Source organism: Mustela nivalis (assembly GCF_964662115.1).
Source record: "Mustela nivalis genome assembly, chromosome: 6".
Taxonomy (NCBI): domain Eukaryota; kingdom Metazoa; phylum Chordata; class Mammalia; order Carnivora; family Mustelidae; genus Mustela; species Mustela nivalis.
In genome coordinates, this window is record NC_139025.1 from 149955438 (window position 1) to 149975501 (window position 20064).

Sequence of the window (20064 nt, forward strand, 5' to 3'; positions counted from 1 at the left end):
CAGTAGGTGGGCAGTGGTATTTAATAGTTGTTTGCGTTTTTACTTCCTTAACAGAAAATTATGTTGAACACGTCTTCATAGATTTACTTGCCATCATAGGTCTTTTTTTTTTTTTTTTTGTCTGTTTAGATCTTTGGTCCATTTTAAAAATTGGGTTGTGTGTTTTCCTATTTTTGAGTTTTAAGATTTCTTATTCTGGATACATGTTTTTTTTTTTTTTTTTTTTTTGGATACATGTTGTTTATAAGATATGTGGCTTGCAGATCTATCAGTTTGTGGCTTGTGTGTTAATTTCTATTCTGTTTTTTCTGTATATGGGCCATACTCTTAAAGGATATTTTGTGGGAACTCTGGAAATCAGATTCCATTCTCCTCTCCCAGGATTGTTGTTGTTGATGGGTTTTATTATCTTTGTCAGTTTTCTTACTGCTTTTATGGAAGGAAGGATTTTCTGAGGTCTTTATTATTCTGCCATTCCTGCTGGCATTACTCAGTTATGTTTTGAAGTGGAATATGTTAAAGACATTTAATTTGGGTTACTGGACCCCAAAAGGCTCTAAGGTGTATTAGAAGGTATTTCTCCTTTTGCACTATGAATTTGTTTTTACAAATTAATGCTGTAGGAGGAAAAAAAAAGATGGCATTTCAATTGTCTGTCTCATTTAAGTATTCTTATAAAGCTCCTAAATATTGCTGTTCTAAACATTCTAGTAATCAGTAGTTTGATAGTTCTACTTCTGTATTAAAACTATATAGCTGTTTGTTTTTCCTGTTTGCCTTTCGACTTTCTAAGATTTCTTCCTTTATTCTTTGTTTCTGTACTACTTGTTTAAAACAATAAGGTTCCCCCTGCTCTGAGGAGGCTGGAGCTCTGAGGAGACTTAAGATATACATTTGTTGTATCCACTTAGTGGAGTCAGGGGACTTGCAGAAAGAAGTAGCATCTGAGATCATAGGATTACTAATGCTAGAGGTAAGATGGGAAACAAAAGCTTTTTAGGTTTTGGGTGGATTTGGGGACGGGGCTTGTAATTTGTTAAGGGAGGGTAAACTTAAACGTGCCAAACCTAGCCTACATAATTCTTACTTATGAATAAGAACTACTGTTAAATGGAATAGGTGATGGATGGGCCATAAACCCATGTTTATGTTAATTTCTGATATTGTGGACATCTGGTATCTTTGAAGAGTATTTGAAGACATTGGAGAACTGCTGGAGGATTCTGACCTTTGAAATCTTATAAGTTTGTACCAGAGCAGTCGCTCTCTGGGGTCCCTTATAGGACCAGTTCTGGGTTTCAGTACCAGTTCTGTTAATTCAGCAAGAGACACTATTTTGCGGAGATACCAAACATCTAGATTTATGCTTAACATTTTCTTTATCCCATAAACTTTTAGGCTCACAATTTTCCAGGATCATTCCTGGTTAAATTGGCCAAGGAGTTTGTTGGTGCTATCAAAGAGGGCAGCTTGACAAATGGAAAGTCTTTGGAGTTATTACCCATTATTCTCACTGCCCTTGTTGCCAACAAGGAAAATCTAAATTATGGAAAAGGTAATTTTCTTCCAAGTTTAGTGGCTTTTTTGCTACTTACTTAATCAAATTTATTTCTCAGTGTATTTTGCATTTCTAGGTGAACTGAGTGGGGAGGAATGTAAGAAGCAGTTGATTAACACCCTGTGTTCTGGCAGGTGAGTCTTATTAATGTGTAGCAGTTTCTCAGATTTACAAGTGGCCAAAAAAGGGAGTACTGTTTATTTCAGGAATTTGTATCACTAAGTCTTCAGTCTGTTAGTTTGTTTATAATGTACAGCATAAAACCCTTTTTATAGTTTGTGATGAATTTTTGAGAGATTACTTACTATACTTTCTGTTCTAAGATTCCATATAGTTTCTATTTACTTGACTTTCATCTTTTTTTTTTTTTTTTAAGATTTTGTTTGTTTATTTGACAGAGATCACAAGTAGGCAGAGAGGCAGGCAGAGAGAGGGGAGGCAGGCCCCCCCTGAGCAGAGAGCCCGATGCGGGGCTCAATCCCAGGACCCTAAGATCATGACCTGAAGGAAGGCAAAAGCTTAACCCACTGAGTCACCCAGGCGCCTCTACTTGACTTTCATCTTAACACAGTTTTGTCCTCTAGCTTTATTTGGAGTCCTAAGGTCCTTAAGGCTGAGAAGTCGCCCTGCTACTATATCTTTTATATTTTTTTTAAATGAGTGGCATATATATAATTAATGGTTGTACCTTTAAGCCAGAAATATGGGAAGCTACCCTAAAGAAAGACTCCAGCATAATAAGAAAATCTTCATACATGAACTTGTTCAACCCAGAAGATTGTGACCCACTTAAGCATATAATAATAGAGAAATGTAAGTTATTATGGTATGTAATCTATGTAAGTTAAGGTAGAGCCACTCCATGAAATTTAACCCCATTAAAGTGAAATATATAAAACCATCAAAGGTGAAAAATCCTTACTATAGTCCGTGAAATAAAGAGAATACTAAGTTGTATAATACAGTGATTACATTTGGGTACATTAAAAAGAAACAGAAGAGAGCTTCCAATCAGAAACAACAGCTTTTATGGTTCTTTATATAAGATTTTTAACATATCTAATTTTAAGTATATATCCACTCATTTGTTTCTAAATTTAAAAAATTTTTAGGATTTTTTTTTTTTTGAATTTTATTTTTTAAAGATTTTATTTATTTGACAGAGAGAGAGAGAGAGCACAAGCCAGGGGAGCAGAAGAGGGAGAAGCAGACTCCCCACCGAGCAGGGAACCCGATGCAGGACTCAATCCCAGGACCCTGGGATCATGACCTGAGACGAAGGCAGTTGCTTAACAAACTGAGCCACTCAGGCGCCCCTAAAGATTTTATTTTTAAATAATCTCTATACCTAACATGGGGGGATCAAACTCGATCCCGAGATCAAGAATCACATGCTTCTCCAACTGAGCCAACCAGCTATCCCTCATTCGTTTTTAATACACTAAAGAGTTTATTCGGTACATATTGTAATATACCTTGCATTTTTCATTTAACACATCTGTTTGTGTCAGTATACACAACTCTACATAGTTCCTTTTTTAAAAAAGATTTTATTTATTTGAAAGAGAGAGAGAGAGACAGATAGCACAAGCAGGGAGGAGAGAGAGAAATATGTTCTCCTCTGAGCAGGGAACCCAAGGCCTGAGTCAAAGGCAGACGCTTAACTGACGAAGTCACCCAGGTGCCCCTACATCTTCTTTTCAATAGTTTTATACTATTCTGTTATAAATGGCTAATCTCTAATTGTTAAGAGTGGTTTTTTCCCCAATAAATAATATTTAGTTTGTTTTTTTGCTATTATAAAAAGTATTGCAATGAACATCCTTACATCTAGGTGACTTTTTATAAGCCTGTACTTGGGATATATTTCTAATACTAATTTGAGGGGATCTGTGGTTATGTGCATTTTTAAACTTGATAATTATTGCCAGCTTGTCTTTCCAGAAGACTTATATCAGTATACACTCTCTAAAATAGTATATGGAGAGCATTTGTTTCCCCAAAATTCCCAGCATTGAGTATCATCAGACTTTGATTTTTGTAGTTTTGTAGGTTAAAAGCTGTTACTTCATTGAGTCTTTGATCTTGTTTTCCAGTAGAACCCAATCAAACTTAAAATGACCTTAATTTTTTCCCTCCTTATTAATTTTACATAGTAATATGCAAATGAGTTAAATTGAGAAGAACTTTCATATTCTTTGTCATTTTCTTTAACCAGATGGGATCAGCAGTATGTAATCCAACTTACCTCCATGTTCAAGTAAGCATCATTATTCCCTTTTCTCATTTTTCCTTGCTGTGTGAACTTGTCGGTTAGAAATTGAAGTTTAGCAAGCTCAAACACTACTCTCCCCCAAGTAAGAGTATTGGTACCTCTTTTCTGTTACAGAATTTTCTCCCTTTTTTACTTTAATTGCTTATTTAAAGTAGAACTATGATTTTTTTCCAATGTGGCTTTGCTTATGTAAAGCTTTTGGCCCCCTTTATGGTTCTCTCTTAGATAAAAACCAAAGAGGCAGTTATAATATTCTCATGTCTCCCAAATTAGCTCTGACCTTCAGAGTCTTTGATCCACAGGGATGTCCCTCTGGCTGCAGAAGAGGTGGAATTTGTGGTGGAAAAAGTATTGAGGATGTTCAGCAAGTTGAATCTTCAAGAAATACCACCTCTGGTCTATCAGCTTCTAGTTCTCTCCTCAAAGGTATAAGTAAAAAGTGTATATATATATATATATATTTTTTTTTAAACTCTAGTGGAATGATCAGTTAGGGCCATTCATACTCTTGATTTACATACTAAGACATAGATGCTTTCATTTCGTGTCTGAGGATATGATGAGTAGAAGGGTCATGCTCCTCGGCCAATGAAAATATGCATGTCTCTTGTATTCCCACATTGTGTGTGTGTGTATTAGCAGAAGAGATAAAGATCTCAAGAAAGTGTGGACTATTGGCCCCTTAAGTCTGACACTAAGATGCATTTCAAACCCAATCTCAACTTGAAAAAGTGTTCTGTAAATCCTTAGTGTGACTTTAGGTTGTAATTTACCTATTGAGGTTCATATTTGAGAATCCTCTAAGCTGAAAAGTAGATTAAGTTCAACTTGGTGACCTTGCTCTTTATGGGGAGACCTTACCTTTTTTGTATTTTTTCAGGGAAGCAGAAGGAGGGCTTTGGAAGGAATCATAGCTTTCTTCAACGAGCTAGATAAGCGACACAATGAGGAACAGAGTGGTGATGAGTGAGTAATACAGTACAGAAATAAAGTCATTTTGACAGATGCGTCTTCTTTTATGTGTTCGACTTCCTCTTATTTAACCTTTCAGTCCCTACCTTCACCTTAGCACAGAACCTCCCTAGTCCTCTCTGAGCTGCTCAGTCCTAAAGCAGCCAGCCTCCTCACCTAACTTATTTACAGCTCTCCAGGAGAACAGCGGTAGTTGTTGTGGAAGTTGCAGGTTTATAAGTTGTTTATGAAGTGTCTACTCTGTTCCAGGGACTATTTGGCCCTGGGACTGTAGTGTTGAAGCAGTCAGACAAGGTTCCTGCTTTCAAAGAGTTTAAATATTGGTGAGAAGAGAACAGGAAATAAATAAGAAAAATATTAGAAAGTGCTATGCAGATAACTCAAATGAATGATGTGATAGTGACAATGTAGTTACTTTAGAGTGGTGGTCAAGAAAAACCTCTTGCAGAGGGTGTTACTTTAAGTGAAGCCTGAATGGTGAGAGCCACATTACATAGATCAAACATTCTCAGCTCATGGAATACTTAGTATGAATGCAGGACACAGCTTGGCATGCCTGAAAAAGTTGGTTTTTGGTTTTTTTTTTTTTAAGATTTTACTTATTTATTTGACAGAGAGTGAGCACAAGCAGGGGGAGCCACAGAGGGAGAGGGAGAAGCAGGGAGCCCGATGTGAGGCTTGATCCCAGGACCCTGGGATCTGGAGGCAGACACTTAACTGACTGAGCCATCCAGGTGCCCCTGAAGAAGATTTTTCCTAAAGCAAATATTTGGAGAGTGTTTACCTGTGCTAGGTGCTGTTCTAAGCACTTAAACCTCACAACAGCCCTATTTTGCCTCTACTTAATGCATGCGGAGACTGAGGCATGGAGAAATTAAGGGATAACCTAAGATGATAGAGCAGTGGAGCTGAGATTTCAACCCATGGCTGCAGAGCTCATGCTGTTAATCTGATTGTAGCCTACCACTTCTACTGTAGGGTAACTTTTTGTTACGTGGCTTGAGCACCTAATTATAAGGCAATCTTATATACGGAGTTAGGAAAAACTGATGGAAAAGCAGGTGTGGGACAAAATAAGCTCAGTTTTAACCATGTTAAGTTTGAGATGTATATTAGCATCCCATATGGAGATATTAAGCAGATAGTCTAGAGATAAGAGATTGGAAAGAACTAAAACCATGGGACTGAATAGGGAATCCTAGGGAAATTGTGAAGAAAACCCATGACTGAACTTAACAGCATTCCACCATTTAAAGGGAGGGTGAGCCAGCCAAAAAAAAAAAAGAAGAAGAAGAAGAAGAATTCAATGACAGTGCCCTAGAAGAGAAGAGAGTGTTTCAAGAAAGAAGTGGTCAGTTGTATCCTATCTGCGGGGATATTCATTAAGGTGGGACTTGATTATAGGATTTGGCAACATAGAGGTCATTTGTAACCCTTGCAAGAATAGTCAAATGGCATTGAGGGGAGTGGGTAGAGAGGAGACAGAGCCTGGTTGAATTGGATTTAATGGAGAATAGGTAAAGAAGTGGAATTAATGATAATAGACAATTCATGCTTTCAGGAAGTTTTGTTATAAGTAGCTAGGAATGAGGCAGTAGAATTTACACTTCCTGCCTCCAGTATGAGTTCAACTTGAGTTCATCGGAGTACCTGCACTCTTGTCTCTTGCTCAAACTAGCTCATACCTTTCTGTTGAATCTTTCAGGCTGTTGGATCTTGTTACCGTGCCATCAGGTGAACTGCGTCATGTGGAAGGCACCATTATTCTACACATTGTGTTTGCCATCAAACTGGACTGTGAACTAGGCAGAGAACTCCTGAAACACCTAAAGGTAACCACAGACTCCTTCGGTGACCCAGGAGCTCTTTATGAAACAGGGATGTGTAAACTCAGGCCCCTTTGAGTGCCCGTTAAGGACAGGAGACGAGTGGAAGCATTGTATAATGGTCCTAGATCTAGAGGATGCCTTTTAATTTGGAAGTAGAAAATCTACATCACAACATTCTTAAGCAAGTTCCATTTCAACACCATGCTTAAAAGTTTGAGTGTTTAAAAAGAAAAAAAAGATGAGGACTGTTCAGCAGGAAACTTAACATTACATCATAACTCCATCATTGTCCTAGGCGAGCTTCAACCTTGACCTCTCTTTCTCCATTTGAGAATTGGGAGAGTGCCTATTTCTAGTAGTGTATTATGGAGTTTTGTGAAACTAAGTCATTCATCAATACATATGTGTAAGGTTGCTAGAATAAAATTAAAAGTGTTTTGAATTCTTAAAGAATATTAAGTGTACAGGTAAAGGACCCGTTTTTTCCTGTTTCATCTTTTGGTTAAGACAGTGACCATAAGTTTTCTTCATTTGCAAAGATCTAGGTTTCCTTTTGTAGTTAGAAAGTGATCTGTGGGCTTATAATTTAGATCATGTGAAAATCCTTTTCCTTAGCAACCTTTCACACAGTGGTTTTCGTTTTCCCATCTACTATTAGTGTTAATCAGTAATTATATGGGGAGTTGCAAAATGGTAGAATTAAAATAAAAAATTTCCAAGTCTATTATTCTTTCTACATTATTTAGCTGGCTTTCTTCCATGAAAAAAGCCTCGCCCCCCTTATCTGTATGCACCCACTAGCCTTTTTTAGTTCCTTGTATTCATTATTCACTACTTCAGATGAGACCCATATTTGGCCACGTGGGTCCTTGCGTTGGCTTCCGTGTCCTTCTGACATGACCCTTTGAGCACTGCTCTCCAAGGCTCTCCTTGTACTTGGTTTCCCTATTCATATGGCTATTACCTGTTTCTCCAAGGAGCCCTGGGTCCCTTTCGTAGGAAAGGATACTTAAAGACAATGATGTGGAGCTAGACTTTAAAGCTTCTTTATCTCTTCTGTATATGTTCACTCTTTTTATTTAGTTGCTATAAAACTAGAGATCATTATTGATCTTTTCAAAGAACCAGTTTTGTCTTTTTTTAAAAGATTTTATTTATTTCAGAAAGACAGCACATGCACAGGCAAGCCTGGTGGGGGCGGTGGGGGGGGGCGGGGGTATCAGGGTGGGGGATGGAGGGGGAGGTGTGGCGGAGAAGTCTACTCCCTGCTAAGGGAGAGCCTGATGCAGGCTTGATCCCAGACCTGAGCTGAAGGCAGACACTTAACCGGCTGAGACACCCAGGCGCCCCACCAGTTTTGTATTTCTTGATCTACTCCATTGTATTATTTTTGTTGGTTTTTTGGATTTTTTTATTGTCTTTTGGGTATCATTTCTTTTAGGCCTCAAAGACCTATTTTTAAAATTTTATTGAGATATTTTCTTATTTAAATTCAATTTAGCTAGCATAGAGTATATTAGTTTCAGAGGTAGAATTTTGTAATTCATCAGTTGCATATGACACCCAGTGCTCATTATATCCTGTGCCCTCCTTAATGCCCATCACCCAGTTACCCCATCCCCCCACCAACCTTCCCCCCAGCAACCGTTTGTTTCCTAGAGTTAAGGGTCTCTTATGGTTTGCCTCCCTTTCTATGTTCATCTTGTTTTATTTTTCCTTCCCTCCCCTTATGTTCATCAGTTCTATTTCTTAAATTTCACATGAGTGAAATCATATGATGCTTGTCCTTCTCTGAGATAAAATTTACATGACATACAATTTATCCATTTTAACTTTACCTCCTTATGCAACCATCACCATAACCCAGGTTTAGAACATTTTCATCACCCTGTAAAATCCCTTATGCCCACTTATAGTGCATTCACATTCCCAGGCCACCACTGCTCTACGGTCTCCATAGACTGACCTCTGCTAGACAGTTCCTGTAAAGGGAATTATACAATACACGATCTCTTGTGTGTGACTTCTTTTATTTAGCATGATGTTTTCAAAGCTATCCATGTGTTGTAGCCTCTGTCAGGATTTCATTCTTTCTTCTTGTTTAATAGTATTCCACTGTGTGGATCTATCAGATTGGTTTAGCTGTTCATCAGTTGATGGACATTTGAATTGTTTCCACTTCTGGGCTATTATGAATAACGCTATTGTGAACATTCATGTGTAGGTCTTCATGTGGACATATATTTCACTTCTTTTGGATAGATATCTAGAAGTGGAATTTCTGGGTTATGTGATAACTCTATATTTCATTTTCACCAAAGTGGCTATGTCATTTTACATTCCCACCAGCACTGTAGGAGGATTCCTATTTATATGGGTCCCTGCCGACATTGTTACTGTCTTTTTTATCATAGCTGTTTCAGTGTGTATAAACCGGTATCTCACTGAGGTTTTGCTTTGCAGTCCCTTAATGACTGCTAATTGAGTACTTTTTCATGTGCTGATTAGCTGTTCTTCTCTGGAGAAATGTCTCTTTAAATCTTTCGCCCATTTTTTGATTGCATATCTTACGGAGTTTTAGGAATTCTCTGTATATTCTGAGTGTAAGTCCTTTATCATGTAGCTAATTAGTAAGTATTTCTTCCAGTCTGTGCCTCATCTTTCTATCTTCTTAATGGTATCTTTTGAAACACAAATATTTGAATTTTTATGAGGTCCAATGTATCAATTTTTTCTTAAATTATTTTTAAATATTAAAAAAATTAAATTTTCTTAAATTTATTTTCATAAATTACGATTTTGGTATTATATCTAATCTTTGCCTAATTCAAGGTTTTAAAGATATTCCAATATATTTTGTTTTTAAAGCTTTATAGTTTTAGGTCTGAAGTTTAGATTTCTGATCCATTTAAGGACCTGTCTTCAATAGGCTATGTTATACTTTTAAAATGTAAATGACTCCTTTTTGGTTTCTCTGTAGGCTGGACAGCAAGGAGATTTCAGTAATAACATATGTCCCTTCAGCATTGCCCTTCTGCTCTCTGTAACAAGAATACAAAGATTTGAGGAACAGGTATTGATTAATGACTTTTTGGTTCCTTCTGTAGTTGATAAGGAGCACAAGAGCCCTTTCTTAGCCGGTTCTGCTAGTGGGGAATCCCTCGGTGTGAGGCATGTAGGCCCACGCTATTTTCTGGGGGCTGCTGGGAGACTTATTCAGGTACTTGGTATATGCCTTTACCTCCCTATGGTGTGGTAAGCCAGGTAGTGAGTGGGAAGAAGAGTGGAAACATACTACACAGGTGGAAAATGGGAAGTTTAGCTTGGAATTCACTGGCAGTTTATTATGTTGCAGTTTTTTAAGAAATTATCCCTGATTGAGTTGAAATTAATGAGAGCAATGTAGTTGCAAGGATAGAAATATAAAATCTTATACCCTTTTTTCTCATATGTGTTCCCTGATTGTGGGTAATATTAATATGGATTTTACCCCTTTTCCTTTCACTCTCTTTTTTTTTATAGAGAGGGAGAGAGTGAAGGGTAGGGAGAGTGAGTGAATCCTTTTTTTTTTTTTAAAGATTTTACTTATTTGAGGGCAAGAATGAGAAAAAGCACAAGCAGGGAGAGGGGCATGTGGGAGAAGCAGGCTCCCCACTGAGCAGGGAGCAGGACGCAGGGCTTCAGTCTAGGACTCTAGAACCAAAGGCAGACATTTAAGTGACTGAGCCAACCAGGTGCCACAGAGCAAGAGAATCTTAAGCAGACCCTATGCCCAGTGTGAAACCTGATGTGGGGCTCGGTCTCACAACCCTGAGATCATGACCTGAGCCTATCAAGAGTTGGACACTTGACCAACTGAGCCACCTAGGTGCCCCAGCCCTTCTTCTCTCTTAAGGAATGCCTGCCTGTCTTCAACTCTTTGAAGTGCCCACTGAAGGTCATAATTTTTATATCATACTCATCTAGTAAAACAGCTATCTTAGGAAAGCAAGTGTATGGTAGCAAGTAGGAACAGTTTTGAGTTAAGATCCTGTTGCATGGGCTGTCATTTTTTGACTCATTTTCCCGTTTCTTTCATTATATTAGGTATTTGACCTTTTAAAATCTTTAGTTGTAAAAAGCTTTAAGGATCGTCAGCTTCTTCAAAGCTCAAAATTTCTTCAGAATCTAGTCCCTCATAGGTCCTGTGTTTCAACCATGATCTTGGAAGTCGTGAAGAATAGGTGAGTTCATGAACCAAACCCCAGTAGGTTCGTAAGGTATTTAGTGTTAGAAAATGCAGTGTGATGCCAGACTTGGGGCTCATCAGAGAAAATTGAGGGCTGTGGCTGTTGACTTCACATATCAATGTTTAATCCCTTGAAATTGTTCTAGTGAGGTTTTCTTGTATCAAAAAATCCTTAAATCCTAAGCTTGATTTCTTGGCCACTTTGATAGTAATAATACAAACCAAAGTGGGTGACTTTGATTCTGTCATGATATTATACCTCTTTCTTGGCCTTAGTCTTCATTGGCTTTTTAGGTGAGTAAAAAAACATTAAAAGTTTTATTTACTTTAACTGTTGAAGTTTAGGACCGATGGATAAAATTGAATTAGCAGTTTTATACCAATCAATTTTATTTTATTTATTTTTTGAAGATTTTATTTATTTATTTGAGAGAGGGCACGAGAGGGGGAGGAGCAGATTCCATGCCAAGCGGGGAGCCTAATGCCGTACTCGATCCCAGGACCCTGAGATCATGACCTTAGCTGAAGGTAGATGCTCAACTGACTGAGCCACCCGGGCGCCCCTACACAAACCCATTTTAAACCAGATTGAAAAGACTGGTAACCACACTGGTCTTTATTTTATTTTTCTACTTTTTTTTTTTTAAGATTTTATTTGTTTATTTATTTGTCGGAGAGAGAAAGCATGCACAAGCAGGCAGAGTGGCAGGCAGAGGCAGAGAGAGAAGCAGTCTCCTTGCTGAGCAAGGAGCCTGATGCGGGACTCGATCCCAGGACCCTGGTTCATGACCCGAGTGGAAGGCAGCGGCCCAACCAACTGAGCCACCCAGGTGTCCCTGGTCTTTATTTTAATTCAAGATACACATTAGCTGTAGTAACCGTCTTTACTGTGTCATGTTTGCTTTGTGGATTAAATGTTTTAAAGTTTTATAATTTAAGCCATAATTTGAGGTAAATCTCATTCCATGTCCTGGAATTCTGATTTAGGTTGAGTTTACCTGAGGTTGACACATAAGGCAAATTTCAGACTAGAATCCTTTCTTTCTGAGTGATTTACCCATTGATAGGCTTTAAAGCTCCCTTATCTTCTCTGTATCTGGTTATTCTTTTTCGTGAGGTTTATAGTTGTATCTCCTGTATATTCCCAACCCAGTCTCTTCAGTTTGGGCTAAAGATACAGGCATGTTAGCTACCCAGGAAATTCCTGGAGAGCTGTCCTTCTGAAAGTCCCAGTTAGCCACAGGACCTGGAGTTCTGTCTCCGTCTATAATTAGGGTAGGATGGGCTGTTAACACCAGGTAGGATAAAACCTAGTGGGGAGGGATTTGGAGACTATTACTAGATTCCCTGAAATCATCACCTGGTTAGTTACACGTACTTTCCCTAGTCAGTTAACCTCTAAATAATTTTATGTTGTATACGATTAAATTTTTGGACCCCACATACCACATTTTAATGGTATTTTATTGTATTTAGTTAGACTTGCCTGTTAGTGTGTGGAGTTAACTTAGTAGAGTTGATTTTTCCCATTTTTTGCTGTAACACAGTGTATTCCTGAAAAACCTTCTGTTTCTTAAAATTAACACTCTAAAAATGATAGTAACTGTGGGGAAGATAGGGCTGAGCAGACATATTTGACATTGTAACCAGACCCCTAAGGTTTTTTTTAATTGAGATATAACTGACATATAGGATTATATTAGTTTTAGGTGTACAATGTAATGATTCAGTGTTTTATCTTAAAATGATCACCACAGTAGGTCTAGTTAATATCCAATGTGTTTTTTTAAGTATAATCAACATACAGTATTCTCTTAGTTTCAGGTGTACAGCATATTGACTGGACAATTCTGTACCTTGTTCAGTGCTCACCATGATAAGTACATTCACCATCTGTTACCATACAACTTTATTATTATTACAGATTATTCCCTGTGCTGTTCTTTCCATCTCTGTGACTTACTTATTTTATAACTGGAATTTCCTCTTCATCCCCTTTATCTGTTTCTCCATAGCCAAGATATGAAAGCAACCCAAGTGTCCATTAGTAGATGAGTGGATAAAGAAGATATGGTACATATACACACACTAAAATACCACTCAGCCATATGAAAAAGTGACATTTGATATATTCCTTTCACACACACAAACTAAATAAGATTTATTTATTTATTTTAGAGAGCATGTGAAGGGAAAGAGAAAGAAAGTCTTTTGTTTTTGTTCTGTTTTGCTTTGAGAGACCAAGTGTTAAGAAGACCCCACACTGAGTGTGGAGCTTGACTCAGGGGCTGAGATCACTACCCGAACCAAAACCAAGAGCTAGAAGCTTAACTGACTGGGCCACCCGGGTGCCCCTCCCATATGTTCTTAACGTAAAAGTTCTGCTACAGTAAATATGGGACTTCACCTTAAACAAGTTGTGGTAACTTGGAAGGGCACAGTAAGGGGGTATTGAAGCTGAATTCTGGAGACTAGAACCAAATGCACAAATATTAGGGAGAACCGCACAGTAAATACTTCAAAGATATCAGCTTGCATGTAGCCTAAGCCAAAAGGAAGAAGACAGGCTGGGTGCTTGGGTGGCTTAGTCGGTTAAGCATCTCCCTTTGGTTTGGGTCACAATCCAGGGGTCCTGGGACTGAGCCCCGGGTTAGACTCCCTGCTGAGCAGAAGAGTCTGCCTCTCCTCCATGCACCTCTCCTCTGGCTTGTGTGCTCTCTCTCCCCTCCTTGCTCTCAAATAAAATCTTAAAAAAACAAACAAAACAAAACAAGCTCAGGAGCATCATGAACAGTTGTACTGTAGTCCTCTGTGCTTTGCTGTGCTTGGTTCTGTTGATACACTTTGTGTTTACCTGAAGATACTTGGAGGTACAGAACATTAGTGTACAAGGAAAAAAAATCACTCGGGAACCAGTTCAACTTCCAGGTTTTATTTACTCCCCCAGTTAACAGGAGATTTTCGGGGGCGGGGAGAAGAATGAGCAAATGCTCAGCCTATTATCTTGATCCCAGATCTCCAAAGTGTGAATATTATTAAAATCTATTGAAATGTTGTGAGAATCTGTTCACAGCTGTCTCCTTTGTTCTTTAATGCTGTATTAGAATTTGTTGCTATTTAGCAGGTAGATATAATGATACAGAGGTTACTACAAGCATATCATTTCCTCTACTGTGGGTAACATTAAATGGTATAAAATCACCAAGGATTCTACTACTGTGCAAAAGGTTATTTGTAAGTTTGGCTCGTGCTTTTGCAGCCAGATCATGCATTGATTGCTTCGTACCATAAATATGAATATAAATATTCCTGCTGTGAACATTTACTGTGTGCCTTCTAAATGTTAGTCTTATGCGAGGCTGTATGGATAAAAATATGACTACAAGGTGGTCTCTCCCACGAAGAAACTCATTCTGGGGAGGGATGTAAAATTATAAGTGTTGTTAGTGTCTTCGGGAAAATAAAAGAAGCAACAATTAGCTTTCAGTCTTGCAATCTTGAATGGAAATGTGTAATGGTCAGTACATTGAGATATTCCAGTTTCATCTGTATGATTTTGAATGTTCTGTAGTTTCTGGATTTTGCCAGTGTTCTGTCAGTGAAAATACAGGAATTCAGAATTCTGACAGATAAGGGGGCATGAAAAGAAAAGTTTCATGTAAAGAATATTGGTGATCCAGGTCAAATTTGGGAAATGTGTAAACATGACAATGAACATAAAGGTGAGGTTCTTTTTAACTAAGCTTTGTGTTTTTTTGCAGTGTTCATAGTTGGGATCACGTTACTCAGGGCCTGGTAGAATTTGGCTTCATTTTAATGGATTCATATGGGCCAAAGAAGATTCTTGATGGAAAATCTATTGAAACGAGCTCAGGTCTTTCAAAAATACCAAACCAGCATGCATGTAAGCTGGGTGCCAATATCCTGCTGGAAACTTTTAAGGTGAGTCTCCAGTTTGGGAACCATTCCCTAATTCTGTCAAATTGTATTATAAACAGGGCATGACATTTGCTTGGGAGCTTAGAGGACAAGGAAATTTGAGTATGCAGCAGTTTCCAGGAACAGAGGTTGGAATAGTAAATGAAACATGACAAATCCAGCTTGATGGAGTATTTGCTTTTTCATCCTTTATATGAGGTTTTCATTTAATTTCTCCTTTTTCTGTTTATTAGAAATTTTAATATGAATTAGCATTTCATGATTTACTCTTCTTCCTCTAGTAGTAAATCATTTTTGATCATTTTCTGTTTTGGTGGGTGCTTTTGGATGCTATTATACGAAAAATAATCTTTAAGGTCACTGTAGAATATCAAACTTGAAGAATTATGCTTATTGGTTCATTGTTTCTGAAGAAACCAAAATAGTTCTTATATTTTTAAATTCATTACCATATAATGACCATCATCTCAATCTTAATTTCTGAAACAGCTTTTAAAAATGCATTTACTTTCAATTAAAACAAGAGCTAGGCTTTGTCTGAGGCTAACCAACTTTGCTAATGATTCCTCTACGTCATTTTCTTGACATTGAATTAACGTAGCTACACACCAAAAGTGTCTGCTGAAGATGTTACTTGGAGGCTAATTTGAATGTAAATCTATTCCGATTCAGAACTATGAAGTGAATGTGTATAATAGTCCTTGAGAGTTGTCTGTTAGATGATACAAATGACCGTTTTTAATAGTAATCTGATTAAAAGTGTAAGAGATTTAAATATTTTTTGTTTTAAGATTAATTTTTTCTTTTTAAACTAGTGAGGTTCTCTTTGGTTTCACACAAATGTCTTTGTCAAGGCATCTGTAAAGCATATAATTTACTACTAGTAATCTAGTGTTAGTCTGAGATCTGAAAGAAATTAATCTGTACTGTAAAGTAATCAAGTTGAGTTAAGAATTTTAATGAAAATTCCAAACAGGTTTTTTTGGTTTTTGGTTTTTGGGTTTTTTTTAGGTGACTATTGTGCTTCTAGAAACCAAGGAAGGGTTTGGAAAAGATTTTTTGAATTTCCAGAAATTTTCATGGGCTTTTAAATTTTAAGATGAAAGTCATACATGGCATACTGTTGGAAATCAGGGTTTTGACATGTAATGGATACCTTAGTAGAATGATTCCTTTTTGCTGCTGAACCTAACACATAGCAGTAGTTTCATGTGCGCTCTCTTGTAGGCTAATAAACATGGTAGTTGGCCCTGCCCGTCAATCTTCTGAGCACAGAATGAGGATAGAATTGAGTGACTCTGTCTTTCCAGATGATTCACAGTATATTTGTCTTTGAAATAAACAGTTGAGTTTTACCGATAACCAAACTGTTCCTCATTCTGTCTAACATGAATTGATGCAATTGTAAGCTGAAGGTCACCATAAATATCCCGTAAGATGAAATATTTTACTAACTGTTCTGTTCTTTTTAGATCCATGAGATGATCAGACAAGAAATTCTGGAGCAAGTACTCAACAGGGTTGTTACCAGAGCATCCTCTCCCATCAGTCATTTCTTAGGTATTGAACTGTGAAAGGGTAAAAAGGTGTGGAAGTTCTAGGAAATATTTTCCTGTAAATATCCTACTATATTGGTCCTGGATTGATTTTTTTTTTTTTTTTTTAAATAGGCTCCATGCCCAGCATGGAGCCCAGTGCGGGGCTTGAACTCATGACGCTGAGATCGAGACCTGAGTTGAGTTCAAGAGTCAGACTCTTTAAAGACTTTATTTATTTGATAGACAGAGATTACAAGTAGGCAAAGAGGCAGGCAGAGAGAGAGGAAGGGAAGCAGGCTCCCCGCAGAGCAGGGAGCTCGAAGGGGGCTCGATCCCAGGACCCTAGGATCATGACCTTAGCTAAAGGCAGAGGCTTTAACCCACTGAGCCACCCAGGTGCCCCAAGAGTCTGACTCTTAACTGAACTGACTGAGCCACCCAGGCGCCTTGGTCCTGGAAAAAAAAATTTAATGATGCAGTAGTATAATGCAGTATCTTTGATTATGATGCCAGTGAGACAGAAGTCCATTTACATTGTGGTCATCGAGGAGGAAACTAATGAGTAAAACTTCTGTCTTGCATCAGCTTTCTCTCTTCTGTTTTAGTATTTCTCTGATGAGTGTTGTCCTTATGCTGCAACTCATTGACCTCTCATTTCCTTAACCCATGACGTTCTGGCTTCACTCCTCTCTTTGTATTTTAACACATATCTTCTAAGGCCAAATCCACTGGTCTTTTCTTAGTTACTGACTTTCCTAATTTCTGTATCATTCAACACCGTTTACAATTTCCCTGAGACTTTCTTAGGTTCTTGGGTAACAGTTTGCTTTGTATCCTGCATGTGATCAGCTCTTCTCTTCCTCCTTTAGTGGTTCCTCTTCTTCTGCCGGTAAGTACTGGACTTTGCAGAATCTTGATGCTTGACCCTCAATTCTACTTTTTTCCCTTCTTTATGGCTTTACTGAAGAATAACTGAAGTACAGTATTTAAAGTCTAACAGTTTGATGACTTCTGACATGTGCACAGCTGTGAAGCCATCTACAAAATGAAAATGCACATATCACCCACAGATGTTTCCTGGTGCCTCTTTGTAATTCTTTCCTCCATCCCACTCTTCCTCCCCGCCTCCTGTCTCCAGTCCAGTCTGCTTTCTGTCTATAAATTAAATGCCATTTTTCAAATTTTATGTAAATGGAATCCTACTGTATGCACTCCCTTTTTGTCCGGCTTCTTTCAGTCAGCATAATTTTTTTTTAAAGATTTTATTTATTTATGACGGAGAGATATTGAGACAGGGAACACAAGCAGAGGGAGCTGGAGAGGGAAAGCAGGCTCTCCGCTGTGCAGGGAGCCTGATACGGGGCTCGATCCCAGTATCGAGATCATGACTTGAACTGAAAGCAGACGCTTAACGACTGAGCCACCCAGGTGCCCCATCACTCAGCATAATTCTTGTGAAATTTTTCCATGGCTCTTGAAAGGATCAGTAGCTGGTCCCTTTTTATTGTTAGTAGTCCTACCTGGTGAGAATATAAGCTCAATTTATTTATTCATTCACTTGTGGACAGGTTATGTAGGTTGTTTCTGATTTGGGGCTATTACGAATAAAGCTGCTGTAAACATTCATGTTTAAGTCTTTTGAGGAGATGTGCTTTTATTTCTCTTGGGAAAATACCTGGTAGTGGAATGGGTACATCATATGGGAGATCTGTGTTTAATGGTTTAAGGACCTGCCCGGCTGTTTTCAAAGCAGCTGTACCATTTTCCACTTCTACCAGCAATGTTGCTATCATTCCACATTGTGACTAATACTTGGTTTGGTTAGTCTTTTTAATTTTAGTCATTCTGATAGGTGCTTGATAGTATCTCATTGTGATTTTCAAATATCTGTTTGAATTTTTTGTCCATTTTTAAAAACTGAGTTGTTTACCCCCTTTTTACTGAGTTATAAAAGTTCTTTATATATTCTAAGCACAAGCCCTTTGTCAGATATGTGGGGTTTTTTTATTGTTATGTTAGTCACCATACAGTACATCATTCATTTTTGGTGTAGTGTTCCATGACTCATTGTTTGCATATAACACCCAGTGCTCCATGTAGTTCGTGCCCTCCTTAATACCCATCACTAGGCTCACCCATCCCCTTAGTCCCCCTCCCTTCTAAAACCCTGTTTGCCAGAGTCCATAGTGTCTTATAGATAGTCTGCCACTCCGATTTCCCCCTCTTCATTTTTCCCTTTCTTCTCCTAATGTCCTCCATGTTATTCCTTATGTTGCACAAATAAGTGAAACCATATGATAATTGACTTTCTCTGCTTGACTTATTTCATTCAGCATAATCTCCTCCAATTCCACCCATGTTCATGTAGAAGTTGAGTGTTCATCCTTTCTGATGGCTGAGTAATATTCCATTGTATATATGGACCACATCTTCTTTATCCATTCGTCTGTTGAAGGGCATCTTGGCTCATTCCACATTTTGGCTGCTATGAACACTGGGATGCATATGGCCCTTCTTTTCACTACCTCTCTGTCTTTGGGGTAAATACCCGGTAGTGTACTTGCAGGGTTATAGGGTACCTCTGTTTTTAATTTTTTTTTTAAGATTTTATTTATTTATTTGATGGACAGAGATCACAAGTAGACAGAGAGGCAGAGAGAGAGAGAGAAGCAGGATCCCTGCTGAGCAGAGAGCCCAACTCAGGACTCGATCCCAGGACCGTGGGATCATGACCTGAGCTGAAGGCAGAGGCTTTAACCCACTGAGCCACCCAGGCGCCCCTGTTTATAATTTTTTGAGGAATCTCCACACTGTTTTCCAAAGTGGCTGCACCAGCTTGCATTTCTACAGCAGTGTAAGAGGGTTCCCCTTTCTCCACAACTTCTCTAACATTTGTTGTTTGTTGCCTTGTCGATTTTCGCTGTTCTAACTGGTGTAAGGTGATATCTCAATGTGGTTTAGATTTGAATCTCCCTGATGGCTAATGATGATGAACATTTTTTCATGTGTCTGTTAGCATTTGTATGTCTTCTTTGAAGAAGTGTCTGTTCATGTCTTCTGCCCATTTCTTGACTTGATTATTTGTTTTTTGGATGTTGAGTTTAAGTTCTTTATAGATCTTGGATATCACCCCTTTGTCTGTAGTGTTATTTGCAAATATCTTCTCCCATTCCGTGGGTTGCCTCTTTGTTTTGTTGACTATTTCCTTTGCTGTGCAGAAGCTTTTGATCTTGATGAAGTCTCAAAAGTTCATTTTCGGTTTTGTTTCCATTGCTTTTTGAGACATGTCTTGAAAGAAGTTGCTGTGGCCAATGTTACTGCCCGTGTTCTCCTCTAGGATTTTGATGGATTCTTGTCTAACCTGGAGGCCTTTCAACCATTTCGAGTCTGTCTTTGTTTGTGGTATAAGAGAGTGGTCCAGTCTCATTCTTCTACATGTGGCTGTCCCATTTTCCCAGCACCATTTATTGAAGAGATTCTTTTCTCCACTGGATATTCTTTCCTGCTTTGTCAAAGATTAATTGACCATAGAGTTGAGGGTCCATTTCTGGGCTCTCTACTCTGTTCCACTGGCCTATGTGTCTGTTTTTGTGCCAGTACTTTGCTGTCTTGGTGATCACAGCTTTGTAATAGAGCTTTAAATCAGGCAACGTGATGCCCCCAGCTTTTTTTTTTCTTTCTCAACATTTCCTTGGCAATTAAGGGTTCCGTACATTTCCTTGGCA

The 20064-nt window shown here is 38.3% G+C and overlaps 1 protein-coding gene across 6 annotated transcripts in view; it reads left to right on the forward strand.

The window, feature by feature from the left end:
- FANCI (FA complementation group I) overlaps window positions 1-20064 on the forward strand; it is an 84697-nt gene that overhangs the window by 16922 nt on the left and 47711 nt on the right. For all 6 annotated transcript variants that reach the window (XM_082736063.1, XM_082736062.1, XM_082736064.1 and 3 more), the window contains exons 4-14: window positions 843-973; window positions 1399-1555; window positions 1635-1692; window positions 3777-3818; window positions 4136-4259; window positions 4714-4799; window positions 6511-6637; window positions 9615-9707; window positions 10721-10857; window positions 14624-14804; window positions 16274-16361. In XM_082736063.1, the coding sequence (XP_082592189.1) occupies window positions 843-973; window positions 1399-1555; window positions 1635-1692; window positions 3777-3818; window positions 4136-4259; window positions 4714-4799; window positions 6511-6637; window positions 9615-9707; window positions 10721-10857; window positions 14624-14804; window positions 16274-16361 (1224 nt within the window). The remainder of the gene's footprint in view (window positions 1-842; window positions 974-1398; window positions 1556-1634; window positions 1693-3776; window positions 3819-4135; window positions 4260-4713; window positions 4800-6510; window positions 6638-9614; window positions 9708-10720; window positions 10858-14623; window positions 14805-16273; window positions 16362-20064) is intronic.